We start from the raw sequence: 15,395 nt of genomic DNA, 5'->3' as shown, positions 1-15,395 counted from the left end.
ACAGAAACCCACACAGGTAATGAGACACATCTGTCACTTTGATCTGTGATAGATTCCATGTCCTTTAAGCAAGTCGATCATTAACAAACCAACAAATTAAGTCATTAATTGCCACGACAGCTGGAGACGCCTCTTGCATAAATATTTGTCTGCATAATTAATAAGCCTTAATTGGAATTAATTAGAATGAATTGTTGTTTTTAGATTTGGGGGACAAAAAGAAATACCTGCCGTGTGTGTGAGTGTATGAGTGTGAGGGGAGGGAGGATTAATGCTATCAGAACAGACTGATAAATGTTTACCATACACACTGAAATACAGACACAAAAACCTGCGTGTGTGTGTGTGTGTGTGTGTGTGACCTAATGTTGGCACGTTCTTGTGTGAAGTTCTGAAAAGATGAGATCATCACAGACACACAATGAACTGACCCATTTTGTACAAGCAGGTCAACAGGTAGCTTACATATGCATGTTCACACATTTTCTCCTGACCTGACTTCTACTGTGACCTTTGGTGTTTATGTGTGAGGGGAAGACAGAGAGCAACACACACACACACACACACACACACACACACACACACACACACACACACACACACACACACACACACACACACACACACACACACACACACACACACACACACACACACACACACACACACACACACACACACACACACACACACAGAAAAAGAGAGGAGGAGAGCTACTGACACACAAGGGGCAACAACACGTGGGATTTCACTGCCTTGGAGGAATGAAGCTCATTTGTGGGCCACTGCATCTCAGAAACACACTGAATGCTTTGGTGAAGTGTACATGTTTGTGTGTAGCAAACTTGCTTGTGGGCTTGAATGAATTGTCTTCATCTCAATATTCTTCAGTTTCCTACAACTCTGAAAAAAAAATAAAAAATAAAATAATCTGCCAAATCTGACTAATCCTAGCACATCAAAGGCTGTGTAATGCCACAACTCGCACACAGTTGAAGGCATACAAACATGCACATGTGAAGACACAGCTGGACACACAAATACACAGACAAACATGGACCACAGCTAAAAGCATCAAGCAGCTCAAAGCAATCCTCCCTGCTGAATAACATCACCAAGCAAAGCCACCATACCACATAATGAAAACCATACATAAATACACACACATACAAACACGCACACACACATGGTTGTACTAATGTGCGCGAAAGGCCTTGTGCGTATGTATCGGGTACCATAAAGGCTTGCAATCATAATTTCTCTATACAAACACACTAGAATAACAGACATCCATGTAGAAAAAATTTAAATACAAAATAAAAAGACTTTCAGAGAAACAAACTGATACCAGAAAGCGATCATGCACACAAGCAGGAACACAAATAGGCATATTAAGTCAATGTGTGTGCATTTCCCCTTGAAGGGTCAGTTCACCCAATTACACACAAAAACACATTATTTTCCTCACTTGGAAAACGGCCACAAATCTCATCTTGTAAAATTTTAACTGTCAGTCTAAACACCAATAGAGCACTTTTGCCACCTCCTCAACGGATCATTCCAAAAACAATGTCTTTGGTATTAACATAATTTAGGAACCTCACTATGGACAGTTTCCAATTTCAATTCTTTCTTTAAAAAATGTGAATAATATTCACAATGAAAACTGGTGAAAGAGCACAAAAACACTGAAACATGCAGGTGTCTAGATGTGCGTCATACGACACATTACCACATTAACGCACAGCTTTAACTCATCTGCGCAGTTATTGTAGGCTTTCCACAAATTAACGCTGTACACTGCTAACAGATTTTGCATATACTGAATAGACTCAAGAAAATGACTTCACACACGCACGCAAACAAAGTGGACATGTACAGTATCTAACCAGGGACAATATAGCATTCACACTTCTCTAATTATTAAGTATCCTACACCACAAACCCCGGAAGCTTTTTGCATATGGTTACATAATGGCCTTAACTGTAGTCATTTGCATTTCCTGTTGTATAGTAACGTGCATTTGTGTGAACATGTTTTTGAATGTGTTAATGTATTCAGCAACAGAAAAAGTAGCTGGTTGAACCACATCTTAAACTCACCATCAGTTCGTGTGGGAGGTTTGGTTTACTCCACTGGCGCTATTCAATCTCACCACCATTAGAGTTGTGGAGGAATTCTTTGGCCGTCTAATTGTATAATTTGAAAGGCTGGTAACATTACATATCTTACTATAAGTACACATAATCTCACCCAGTCGATTAAATAAGTTGTTAACGCTAATGAGCTATGCTAATGAGATTTACTGAGCCGGTGCGAAACAGGAATGGCAGAGGAGCAGGTAATGTCTGGCCAACACCCAATTGCTCCTTCACGTCACACAATGTAAACTCAAAACATTTTCAAGCAACCACAAAAATGGAGCAGCTAAATCTTCTGACCACTGCATATGGATAGTCACTTCCTCTCACAGTGATGACTAAGAGCAGTTTTTCAGAATACTTCTCAGAGTACCGTTGCCCTGCACAGACGTCTTTTCATTACAAGTCATTCAGTCTCTGTAAACTACACATTCTAGCTTAAGGCAATAACGCTAATCTGCTGAGACCCACAAACCGGCCACACTTTACGAGGCAGGGATGTCAATCAGGACCTTTTTTTTTTTCCTTCTTCTTCTTCTTTCATTTGGAGGAACTACACAAGTAGCTTTGAATTTTTGTTTTTAAGGTTAAACAAAATCATGAGTCACTGAACTAAACAACGTGCACTCAATCTTGCACACCCACACAAAAACGTGCACAAGAGTATTCCCTCAAATGTGTAAAAGAGTTTGCAGTGAATGCTAAAGCGACTATAATGCATTTTTAATCTACATCAATTTATGCAATGTTTAAAATTTAAAGCTGCTTCTACAGAATAAATATTGATTGTTTATGTGTTCATGAATAACTAAAACTGGTGAACAAGAATCAAACAATTACTCATGGCTTTGTTGTCAATTGATCAACTGTTGATGTTAAATAAAACTAGCCTCTTCCTAATGTGCATTGATGATCAATGATATTGAATCAAGAATGCATTATACAAAACACAGTCAAGTATCTAGTTGTATGTAGATATGCAATTTCAACATATGACCAAAAATGCAATAGCTTGTGCTTTATGGATAGTAAAGTATTTAAAGTAATTTTTTTTAATATTTTTGCTTAATAATTCTATTCATTTCATCATAGTAAAGTACATAATCAGGATATTAGAGCTATCGAAAAATCACATTGAGGAATTAATGAGAATAAAAGTGAATAAATAAATCAAAAATTAATTTAAGTACATGTTGATATGTCCTACCTCTATTGTTCATCAGGTTATAAAAACATTATGGCTGACTCCTGGCCTTGGCATCAGCTCTGTTGAAAGCAGCTCAATTCAACCCGACTCCGCAACGGTCCTTCCAGCAGCACAGTTCGGCTACTGGCCTGCCGATACTCCACACTGTAATGGGAAGCAGAAACCAGGTGCCAGGTCCAAACTAATATCCCTCCATTTCTTTAGTTCCACGTAACTCCACGCTGCTCTTTCCAGCTTCTTTGACTTTTGTTTAAGAAGGTCTTTAACTCCACTTTGCAGCTTCCTTTGGTCCAGGCCTGCTGCTCCTCTTATGCTTAACAGCTGGACAATACAGTTTGGGGTTTGATGAAGCGTGCTGTAGATCCACGTAAAAAAATGTGATGCAGGCAGCTTTTCTTGCTGCCCCGCTTTTTTTTTTTTTTTTTTTTTTGGTTCTCAGTCACGGTTGTCAGAGCCCACCATCACTTTAACAACCTGGAAAATGACAGAAAGACAAATAATGTTAGAAACTAACACATTTTGCAACATTTACTGGAACTTATTTAGCTTCAGACATTTTGTCTGTATTTAGCGTTTTACGGGAAATAATTTTATCCAGACTTTAGACGTCCAAACTGACTGGCTGATCAAAGGTGCACAATGAGCAAAAATATTTAGTGCCCCCCTGAGACCTCAGCTAGTCACACTCTATAATCATACCAGTTTTGTTTTATCACCAGATTTGACAGCTGACAACGCCTTCCACATGTGAAGATTGTTTTGAGGCCCCGGGATTAAGTCAAGCCACTGATCTTGTATTGTTAAAACATAAAAAAACCAAAACCAAAAAAAAAAAAAAAAGTCAATATTTATTTCACATTTTCAACTACATCTGCAGCTAAGAGCAGTAAAGAAGTCTGTTCCTAAAAAGTGCATAGTGAGGAAGAATGTACCAAAAGGAGCGGACGATAAAAGCAACAAGAAGTGTGTGTGTGTGTGTAATTGAGGGGGCATTGTAGAAGTTGGCGCAGCAATCTATAAAACAAACACATCAGTAACATACAGTCAGCTAAAAAGTCTTTGAATTAAGATTTCAGTAGAATATGCTGCCAGTCCCCTGGTGACAACAGAAGCCACTAATGATACCATGGGAATTAATTCAAATTAGAAAACCATTACAGAGCGTGGTGGCACCAACATTAACTCTCTCTCTTCCTCTCTCTCCAATAATTATTCACTCCATTTCAACACTGATCACTTTAAAAACCAGCACAAAGTTGTTGCTGGGCAATTTCAGGGTAATAAAAAATAAAATAAATGTACACATATCAGATTTCCAGTGGCTGTAACCATCAACAATTATATTGTCTTTATTTGGTCATTCCAGTGTTAAATGTCAGACTCTCCAGTTCTCAGTTCCCCCTTTTGTTGCCCCAACCACAAAAATCACTCCACCCTCTCAGGCCGTACCACTCCTCTCTCTCTGCCACCCCTTCTTCTCCTTTCTATCCATCTTGCCTCTCTCTCCTTCTTACCGCAAATCTAAATCTGAGTGTATTTATACAAAGCCAGTTTCCCTGGGTCAGTCTGACTGGGGTGTGCATGCTTGTAGAAACGTGTGTATATCAGTGGTGGATAATGAAAAGATCTGGAGTCTTGACACGTGCACAGTTCAGAGCTGAGTCTATTTGGAACTTGTGTTTTTGGTTTTAAAGCTACTGTTTTATCTTTGTTGATAAGACTAAAAGGACAGGCTGAGGCTGTGCATATTAACCCATCTTTCGTTGCTTGTGACGACGGATTATACCGATTTCACTGCTGCCCTTGATGTTTAAATATAGGTTATGGAAAAAAAAAAAAAAAGAAAGTAAAGGAGCTGAAATGAATGGAAGGGAAGGACTTTGTGTCCCAGGGTACCTGTTCAGCGGTTTACCTGGTCCAATGTGGTCCCAACCACATCCTCATGCAGTTCTAACTTTGTTTGGACAAGAGACAGAAAATTAACACACCAGTCATTTGAGAACTTGAGTGCGTCATTATCAGAAAAAGGATATCTGCTGTTAGAAAGGAAAAAAAAAAAAAAGAGAGATTGCTGGTATGATGAGTAAAGCACATTATGAGTCATTACTGAAATTGTGAGTCATTTTAAAGACCCTCCCATCTTAACATGGTAATGTTTTTTAGGATACAAACATGTTTTTGAAAAAGTGGTTGATGTTTTCCTGCTCGACATTTAGGACGAAACTGGCCCGAGGTTACTTTCACTACCGAGATGCTTTGATTGAAACACATATAAAAATACATACAGAAATATCACAGGAGATATTCTGATGTTTTCTTCCAGCTGTAAAATCCAAACTGTGAAATTACACTGAGCACACTGACAGACACACACATGCTTCTGGTTATTACATGATTAACCACATAACAGCATTAAATATTAGAGCTGAGAGAAAGTGAGAACGGTCTCCAAAACTGAAAGGAATCTGGAGGGCGACCATCTCATTAGAAGCATTGACAAATTAAAAGAAAGAGGAGAAAAAAAGCTTTGCTTTTTGCTGAAGAGTGAGTGTGACTAAATATTTTCCCTGTGGATCTGTGACTCAGTCAAACTGCTGCTTAATCATTTACTCATTCACTGTCTTTCTCTGCCCTTCTGTTTTTCTCCTTATCCCCCTCTTTTTTATTTCTCCACTATGACTTATCTATTTTTCATTCCCTTTTACAGACTATTACTATTCCCATTTCTACATCTCATGTCCATCACCTCTGAATTCTCTGTCTCACTTTCCCTCCATGTCTCTTTGCCATCAATCCATCACTGAGTTCTCTGTTGTATTCATATGCTTCTTCTGTCTGTTTTTCCAACTGTCTTTGTGGCTGAGACCCCCTCCTCCCTGGCCCTCCTCCCTGGCCCTCCTCCTCCTCCAAACTCTCCCCGCCACCACAGCCACTGCCTCCTGCACTCCGACCCCCCTCTACGAATGCGTGTGGTCCAGTCCGACTATAGACCGTTACATTGTCCCAGACAGGTTGGACTGCGCCACTAGCCAGCAGACGAGGGGGGGGGGGAGGTGGAGGAGGTGGGGATGGAGAGCGGGGGTTCCTAGGGAATGTTTGTTTTTCTGTTTCCAATTTGGTCCAGCCCAAGGAACTCCACACTCCGCTCTGTCTCAAACACACCATTCATGACGGCCTGACGTACATGATTACACACAAATACCCACACACATGCACATGCACACACACATACTTGTATCACTAGATTTGCTGAGCAGCCTCGCTGCCACCTAACCACACAGAAGCACATGCACGCTCACAGCAGCGCACACCCTTCTCAAACTCATGCTCAATCATTTTTACCATGACACACAAGCCCTTTAATTTATCTTTGTTCTCATCTTTTATTGTTTTCTGATTTGTTATTGCTAATGCCGTTTCAGATGACATGGTGGTCAAACTCATTATGCTTGTTTCTTCCTCATCTTTCAGTGATTTTTTCCCCTTTGTCCCCAGGAAAATGATTGTCTTTGAAAGGCCTTTTTGATGTGTCTCGCTGCATTTTTAGACATTGTGTAGACAGAGTTAAGCTCCATGTTCCACCAATTAGAGCACAGAGAGCACATTGTTTCTTACTCAACTCAACTCAACTGCTCCATCTGAAATAGATTATTTTAGTCAGTTTTTGTTGTTTGGAATTTAAATGTAAAACGGCGATGTTTGAACGTACTAATGAAAGTATCTTCTATCAGTGCAAACAAACAGACTTGCCAACAGATAGTACAGATAGAAAAGCTTCTTCTGATGTCCATCGGTTTGTCTTTACATGTCATGTCGACTACGTTTGAGCCCACATTCCATCAATTACACATTGGACAAACAGGAAACTACACTGCTTTTTTCCATTCAAAATCAGCATCTGAAAATTATCAGATGATTCTGCTCTTTTGATTTTTTGTATCTTAGAGAGACACAACTGCAGATATACAATATTCAACTGCGTATAAATAACATGATTGGGCAGCGCACTCATGTTACAAACATATTAATTAAGTAGGGCAACTAGAAATAAAAGTATGTTTGTATATGCTTGTTTCAGCCATAAAGAAAAACCCCTTTCAATTTTTTATTCATCATAAGTGTTTATGCTTTGAATGATGAAGTTATAGCAAAACTATGTCTTCCTCTCCCTCCTTTATTCAGTTGTTGATTCACTACTGCAACATGGACTTAACATCAAAAGCTGAATAAGATGGAAAAGAGCAGACAAACACAACAGGAAAAAGGAAATACATCTGTTCTTCATTGCTCGTTTAAACATACTATGAAATGTCCAGGAGCCTTAAAAATGTTTCCAAAATGAGCCTGAAATTGAAATTATTAACTCAAAAAAGTTTAAAACTTAAGCTCTCCTCCTCCCCAGCTGTTATTGTCCCAAAGGCATGATAGAGATGCTGCGCCAAATCAGTTCGTGACAAATCCTCCGTTAAGTGTGGCTTTCTGATAAATCAACTGATGGAGCTAAGAAAAAAAAATTAACAATATGGTTTTTATCCCCAGGCTAGAGAAAAACAACATGATAGTTCCCAGCGGAGGAGATGTCAGAAAACAGACCTCACTACGAGCGTTTGATGAGCAGCTGACACTAACTGCTGATTCCCATGTCAAAACAGTGTGCGTATGACTGTCTAAAGTTACATACCATGCATTTCACAATTGCTAATGAGTTCCTTTTGTCTGGTGATTCAAACCGCACAGTCAGAACGACAGTTGATCAGAGATTTATTCTGCAATTCTGCAACTGTTTTTTTTTTTTTTCCTGCATAAACCAACAGCACGAGGGCATCAACTTGAAATTTAGACACAGTATGGACTAAATAATATGTGAACACAGCACCCAGTCAAGTTTGGACATACTTGGGAAAAACATGAAAGCTCTGGGCGTTGGTGACTGTAAAGATACACACCACTCCCTCAGGGTTAACCTCAGCTGCTCAAAGATCTGGCTGATCAAGGTTACTGACAGATATTCACTCAAGTGTGAAATCTGTGTGTGAGTCTTCCTGTGACTTGGTTTCCCATTTCACTTAAATTGGCTAGTGTGCACAAACTTGACTGCTAATTTGACACACACACACACACACACACACACACACTCACACTCACACTCACACCTGATTAGTTGTTAAGTTGCTCTGCCTGTAAAGTGTAGGTGGCTGCTATCTCTTCAAAAGGAGCAGCAGTCAAAAACAGGACAAAGCAGAAACTCCATCATGTTTCTCATAAGACACGCTGTCACTGTCATAATATCTTGTCAGCAATTTCACTCTCCTGTGAACATCAGTCACAAACCTTGATCAACCAGATCTTTCAGTTGCTGAGGTTTAACCTGAGGGAGTGGTCTGTCTGCTGATTGCAGTCACCGCCCAGAGCCTTGAAGTTCTGCTGTGACACAGACGCACATGCAAGTTACTGACAAGATACCACTTCCCTATAGAAAGATTTCCTCCTTGGTGCACAAGTGAACTTGTAGGAACGATCTGCACACATAGACGATCTACACATAGAACGAAGAAATTATCAAACAGAGCTCTTAAGGATTTATATAAAAAAGCCAAGAAAGGTTTTGGGACTATTGCCATAAAGTGGCTTCTATTGTAGTTGCTGGAGAAGAGAAACTTTGTTGCATCAGCCCATGGATGGCGTCAATGTCCCACCTTGATGTGTGATTGTTGCAGGAAAAACGGGAGCTGAATAAATGAACATTGGACTGTTGACTTCAACCACAACCAAAACTGTCATACATCATAAATGATGGGGAACAAACGCTGCTTCATCGGTAGTTGTAGGCGTAATGGAAGGAACTAGTTGCTGCATAAATCAGCATGTTGACTGTTGACTCTTCCCGAGTGCTCTTTTTCCCCAAAATATGGAAAACAAACAACTGCTCTGCCAGAAAAACACACATATATATGCACACACACCCATAATCTAACTGCCAAGTCTGCAGGACATATCTGATCATTTTGAGCGCACACACCCATGTATGCATGCATATGTGTGCGTATGACATGGTTTGGTTTGTCTCTCTCTGAGGAAGCTCAAACATTACGTCAGTCAGACGAGCATGGACATCCAGAGATACAATCAGATACACGCACACACTTATCAACACATGCAACTCACCTAACTCACTTCCACGTATACTATCAGTCAAATGTTAAAAAAAAAAACACACACACATTGAAATTGAAGCAGTTTCAGTCCAAGTAGAAGCACAAATGGTTTTGTTCACCAGGAACTGGAAGAAATCATTGAGAATGCACCTTGTTCAAGGATGAAGATTCTTTAAACTTGCAGCTTGCCTACAGCAATGGAAGCAAATAAAACCTTGAAAGTTTATGCAAACTATTTCTACAGGTGCCCAAACCCTCCGACAGTACAAAGACAATGTTGGAACAAACTGTGGTACGACATCCTCTGATGCTTTATTGGAACAATAAACTACAGAGAGCAGAATGTCTGGCTTGTTCAGGGGTTCATCCTAAACTGAGAAGCAAAGTATTTGATTGTGGCTTCACAAGATTTAACGATTCCTTGATTTTCCGATCTCAAATCATTTATTTGTTCTGTGCTTTACCCTCAGAAACATAAAAGCGTTCAATTATATACATTTAAATAACAACTGGAAAAACTTTTTGAAAAGTATTCTATTTACACATCCTCGCATGCACACTTTCCACTCCTGGAGAATCGGACATTTCCTGCGAGCTGCCTGCCCGACGGGAAAAATGTCTGGACAAACTTAAGATGCATGTGCACACGCACACGTACGCGTACAGACACACAACGGAACATTTTTAACCCACAATGTTGACTTTATATTCCTTTCCAGAGCCCTTTCGGCATGCTGGCCAAATGAAGCAGTGAATCCCTGTTGAACACTATCGGGAAGTAAGACTGGGAGGTTACAGGGCCTCGGTGATGTCAATGCAGGGCTGGGCTCCATTCAGAAATTGGACTTTAATCAAAATACAAGCCAAATAGGATCATACTATCACGCTGTGCGGCTGTAATTTCTTTAATGCTGAATTTTCTCAACAACGAAAAGATGTAATGCCTAAGAGTTATTAACATTCATTTTATCCTATTCTTCTGTAAAGCTCGAAAAATGATCTTCTGATTGATGCAAATGCATCTCACACGGTGCTGGACTGGAGAAGGGAATGGACTCTGCGTCCTTAGAACCTGTCTAAATGTTCAAGTGCAGGTTACTTTGACATTGAATCTATTTCAAAAGGATTTCCTCTCGATTTTGGTGGCACAGCATCGCATTAATGACCGTATACATTACACTGATTGATGGTCTGCAGTGAGTCTTAACAACACTGCAGTGCCCAAGATATTTGTCCGCGACTTTTTCAATCGCTGCCGGTAAGTCATCTGGCATGATCTGTCACATCTCACTCTGAATGCTGTTTTTCTTCACTCTCTGTTCTTTTCATATTTCCTTCCCTCCCATCTGCTTCCATTTTCATCTGTAAAATTGAATGCTGTCAAAGCTGTCTTATTCTTAGGTATTATTTGAGGGAGACGTTCGCATCCTCAAAACTCTTGGAGGTATTTTGCTTTATAACCCCACGTGTACAGTCTAAATGGTGCAGTTGCCCCATGGAGCAATATTACTGGAATACGACCAGAATACGTTTGAAGAACAAAGAAAGAAGCACTTATTTTATCATATCCTTCAAGACATGACTCCAATTTTAAAGCTGCTTTAAGTGCCTGCCGAGATAAATCCAGAGTATTTTCCTGCTTTACAGCTTGCCAAACTAATCCTGAACATTTTCATTATTTGAAAAACAAAAACAGGTTTTATCTTATCTCACAGCAGGCACATGCCTTGAGGTTTTATTTAAATGTGGTAAAGAAAAATAAAAGTGCATGTCAGATATGTGAGGGTACACCTTTCTTCTGAACGAAACACCAACACAAGTTGAGCACGTCCAAGCAACTGAAAACAAAAACAAACAAAACAATCATGGTCGTGGCACTAAAGTGATAATTTTAGAGGGAATTAGTTTTATCTGAATGTTTAAATCACTCAGTAACTTGTCTGAAAGAGAGAAAAAGGAGAGAAAGAGGTAGCACAAGAGAGTGAACTAGGTTCTCATGGCTAGGTGAAATCTGGCTCTAAACAAAAGAGAGAAGACAACTTGTGTGTGAAGCACTAAAAAGCCCAAGAGCTGTGCTGCAGAACAAACGCCATGCACCCCACTGTGCTATTCCAGCCACTGCAGCGCACGCACGCGCACACACACACACACACACACACACACACACACACAGGCCCTGAGTAAATTTAACTGTCAGCCGTAAAGTTTTCAACTATAGAAAGTGATCTTTTACCCCCTTTTCTTTCTCCTCCCACTCCTGTGTCTATGTAAATCAAGTTTCTCATCTTGCCTTCTATCAATGCATCCTTACCTCCACACTTCCTCTGACTTTTTCCTCGAGTTCGCTCATTGAATCCTTGAAAGAATTGGGGAAATTTTTTAGTTTTAGACCATTCCATCTATGTTCACCTCCCTCCACTCTCATACAATCAACTTTACTTTTGCTTTATTCAGCTTCCCGTGCTATCCATCCATCCATCCATCTCTCTTCCTCCACAGACCAACACTGACCACAGACACCCCCCTTCCTTATCTCCTCCCACCTACCTCTTCAGAAATGAAGAAACCCTTTCCTCTTCCCTCTTTTTCATCTACCCCCCCTGCTATCGAAACAACCACACATACACATTTCTGACTGTGGGCCTCTGTGCCACCCACCCCCCGAAAGTCTCAAAGACCCCCAGATGTGTGCCCCCTTAATTTCCATTTCAAAAAAGAAGAATCTCCCTCCCTCCATCATCCGTCTATCCTCGTGTCTAACCCCTTCTACACACACATCCACAGCAGTCACTTCAAACACACTGTTACAAACGTACACAGACCAGCAAGTGGACTTCTTCCTTTTTCGTTAGAAGGAAAAACAAAACAAAACTAAACTTAAAAAAAAAAAACAAAAAACAAAAAAAAACATGCTGATCGAGACTTGCAGGCTGGACTGTTCAGTCTAGTATCATTGCTAGCTGACGACTTCCCCTTTTTTTCTTTCAATATGCTGACAATTAGGATTATTATTTCAGGTGGTAAGTGCTGATGGTAACAAATTTCATTACTTTGCGGTCATGTTTGTCCTGGGTCAAAGGTGAGACAGGATCAGATCTTTGATGGTGTTATAAAAAGTTTGGGGCTTTGCTGCTTTATGCAATAATCAGAAAAACTAGGTTTGATTACTTCAAAATTTCCTCAGCATTACTGGGGAAAAACGTAGTGAATCTCTTGAATATGTTAAATGAATCGTTCTTGGCCACAAGTACTGTCTAACTTTGCTGTTTACTTCAGCGATTTAATATGAGAAGATCACATTGAGGCAGCGGAATTGGACATGTGAATCAGATTATGGTTACAACAAAAGATTACTAATGAATCTATTCACTTTTTTCTCATCTTCTTGTTTTAGAACATGCCATAAAATGCTGAAAAATAGCCATCCCTAAACTCAGGGTTTGAGAAATTATAACATCTATCACAAGTAAACGATTAAAGATTCACATCAAGGATTGATTTTTTTGGGGCCCATGTTTCTCATTATTCTCTGTTCTAGGAGAGCAGGAAAACAATGTCATTTTGGTTTTTGTATAAGTGCTAAAAGTCGTGGGTGACTCAACATAGGATTGATGGTTTAAAAAAAAAAAAAAAAAAAAAAATTGATGGGCATTACACTGAATACTGAGTACCAATGAAATAAGACAGAAATAACCTACTCGATGTTGTGGCTTTCTGCCCAAACTCTCACAAAACACTTTCATTTTGCGTCAAAGAATTTCCTTCTTCATATATGATATACAGAATGTTCCTGTACCAGGACGATACCACGGCTTAAAAATGTGACACCTATGTACCCTCTAAAGCACAAGTTGCTACTGCAGGTTTCTTCAACAGTGTTAGCATACCAAGCTCAGCTTCATTTCACAAAGAACAGGTGAGACAGATAGCTGCGACAAACAGTACCTCACTGGTTCATTCAGGCTGGAGCACAGATGTCAACCTGGACCAGAAGGAAGTAGAAAGGGTGTCATGTCTCCCTTGGCCTTCTTTCTGCTGTCTCCCTGTAATGGAGCGGCCAGCCAGGATCGCATGAATCATGAGGCCAGACTGGCCATTTATCAATAACAGTTACTAGATCCAGGCTCAATTTTTATTCTAATGTTTTTTTGACAGTCCCAAAAGTCTACCCAAACCAGAGCCACACACAAAACGGGCTTGCCACTACAAAAAAAAAAAAAAAATGTACATGTTAGTTGTTTAAAATCATAATTTTAATTTGATGGGACGCCATAAAAAGTCTGCCCCATATTACACGGAAACACAAACACACAGACGAAGGCTCTCGCTGACAGACACACACATGCATGCACAGAGAGTGAGGACAAAGACTACTTTGAGAAGTTACTCCGCCACCAGATGTTTTAGCCAGATCCCAGACTACAATACTAATGGGGCTATGCGTGTGCGTGTGCACGTGTATGTTGGTGTATGTGTGTGCAAGACATTGGGGGGAGGAGGAAGGGGGGCATGCTTTTTCAGGCAGCAAAAATGGGTCCCCTTCCACAGCAAGTATATATTAATCAGAAAACTGCAGGTCAACGCTCAGAAATCATACAAATTGTTCTTAATTTCACACTCTGTCATGCATGCAGGTACTCACACAACACAATAAACAAGTCATTTTATAAAATACACATCAGAGTTGACAGATTTTGTCAACTACAAATACACGGACCTAAGAGCATTTCATACATGCAGCCATGAAATAAAGAGCTATTATAGCAAGAATTAATGCTGTATGACTGCAAGATATGCACAGAGAAAAAGCCATGTTTGCTGGAGAAAAGTGTGCCACATCAGACCTCAGAGGAGCTATTATTGTGAGTGAGAAAGATCAAGAGAGAAAACAAGTTCCAGCTTGTATTTACTCATGAAATGAAAGTTAATTGCCATCTCTGAGCAGGTAATTGAGAGTATTTTGACAGCGGTTATACTAACCCGTCACTCTAACAGTGCTGTCTTGCATTACATAAAGAATAAAAGAGGTAGATTCAGAGATAAAGAACCTGAATGACAAAAAGAAGCACCTAAAGAGAAACGGGTAAACCTGCAGAGCAAACAACAGATCGATCAAGTATGAAATCTCACAGTGTGTGTGTGAGTGTGAGTGTGTGTGTGAGTGAATGTCTCTAAAGTTCTTGGTTTGACTACTGACAGAACAGACAGTTAAAACTCCACTACAGAAATATACAATCATCGAGTCACATAAGTCATACCTAAGCATGAGATGAGACAGATCTGACCTCAACTTGTGGAGATAAGTGCTGTCAGAGTGTTACAATAACTGATAACCATCTATCAACAATGCTCAACTGTCTGGAAATGAATGCGCTTCATGCGCTGACAGTCTAACCATGAGAAGTGATGCACTTTTGATTTAAAAAGACAGATCGGGACGGATGCCGTATAAATGAAATACACAGGCTTTGACTAACCTGTGAGTAGATAACAACCATATCAGAAATAACTATGTTGCAATCAACCAGAGAACTCAAAACATGGCCTGATAGCAGCTCAACTGCAAGCTGCTGTTACATAAAGTACAAGTACTTTAGCCCTCATCTCTTGTGAAAAAGCACTGTAGTCCAGGATGTCGTAGGCTAAGGATGTTTATTGAAGCTTGAGCTCAAGGAGATGGAAGGGTGTAACAGTACAGGCTCCTATGCTTGATGTCACCTCAAATCTGAAGCAGGAACTAAATACGTCCCACTGCTGATTATTGCAACAGCCAGCCACTTGTTACTGACCAGCCAAGGTCTGCTGTTATCAGCCCTGTCACCAGTAATATCAGCAGAAAGACACAGCTGAGCCTGGATGAGCCACCTGAGTGTCCCAAGGACTGTCAGATT

At 40.1% G+C, this 15,395-nt stretch overlaps 1 protein-coding gene across 6 annotated transcripts in view; it reads right to left on the bottom strand.

Annotated features, from left to right (window-relative positions):
• trps1 (trichorhinophalangeal syndrome I) overlaps window positions 1–15,395 on the bottom strand; it is a 103,651-nt gene that overhangs the window by 79,582 nt on the left and 8,674 nt on the right. For all 6 annotated transcript variants that reach the window (XM_029513772.1, XM_029513770.1, XM_029513775.1 and 3 more), the window contains exon 2: window positions 3,350–3,823. In XM_029513772.1, coding sequence (XP_029369632.1) covers window positions 3,350–3,362 — 13 coding nt within the window. In that variant the 5' untranslated portion in view covers window positions 3,363–3,823. The remainder of the gene's footprint in view (window positions 1–3,349; window positions 3,824–15,395) is intronic.

Source organism: Echeneis naucrates, chromosome 11, assembly GCF_900963305.1.
Source record: "Echeneis naucrates chromosome 11, fEcheNa1.1, whole genome shotgun sequence".
Classification (NCBI taxonomy): Eukaryota; Metazoa; Chordata; class Actinopteri; order Carangiformes; family Echeneidae; genus Echeneis; species Echeneis naucrates.
Note: the sequence above shows the minus strand (reverse complement) of the source record. Positions and strands in the feature narration are given on the sequence as shown.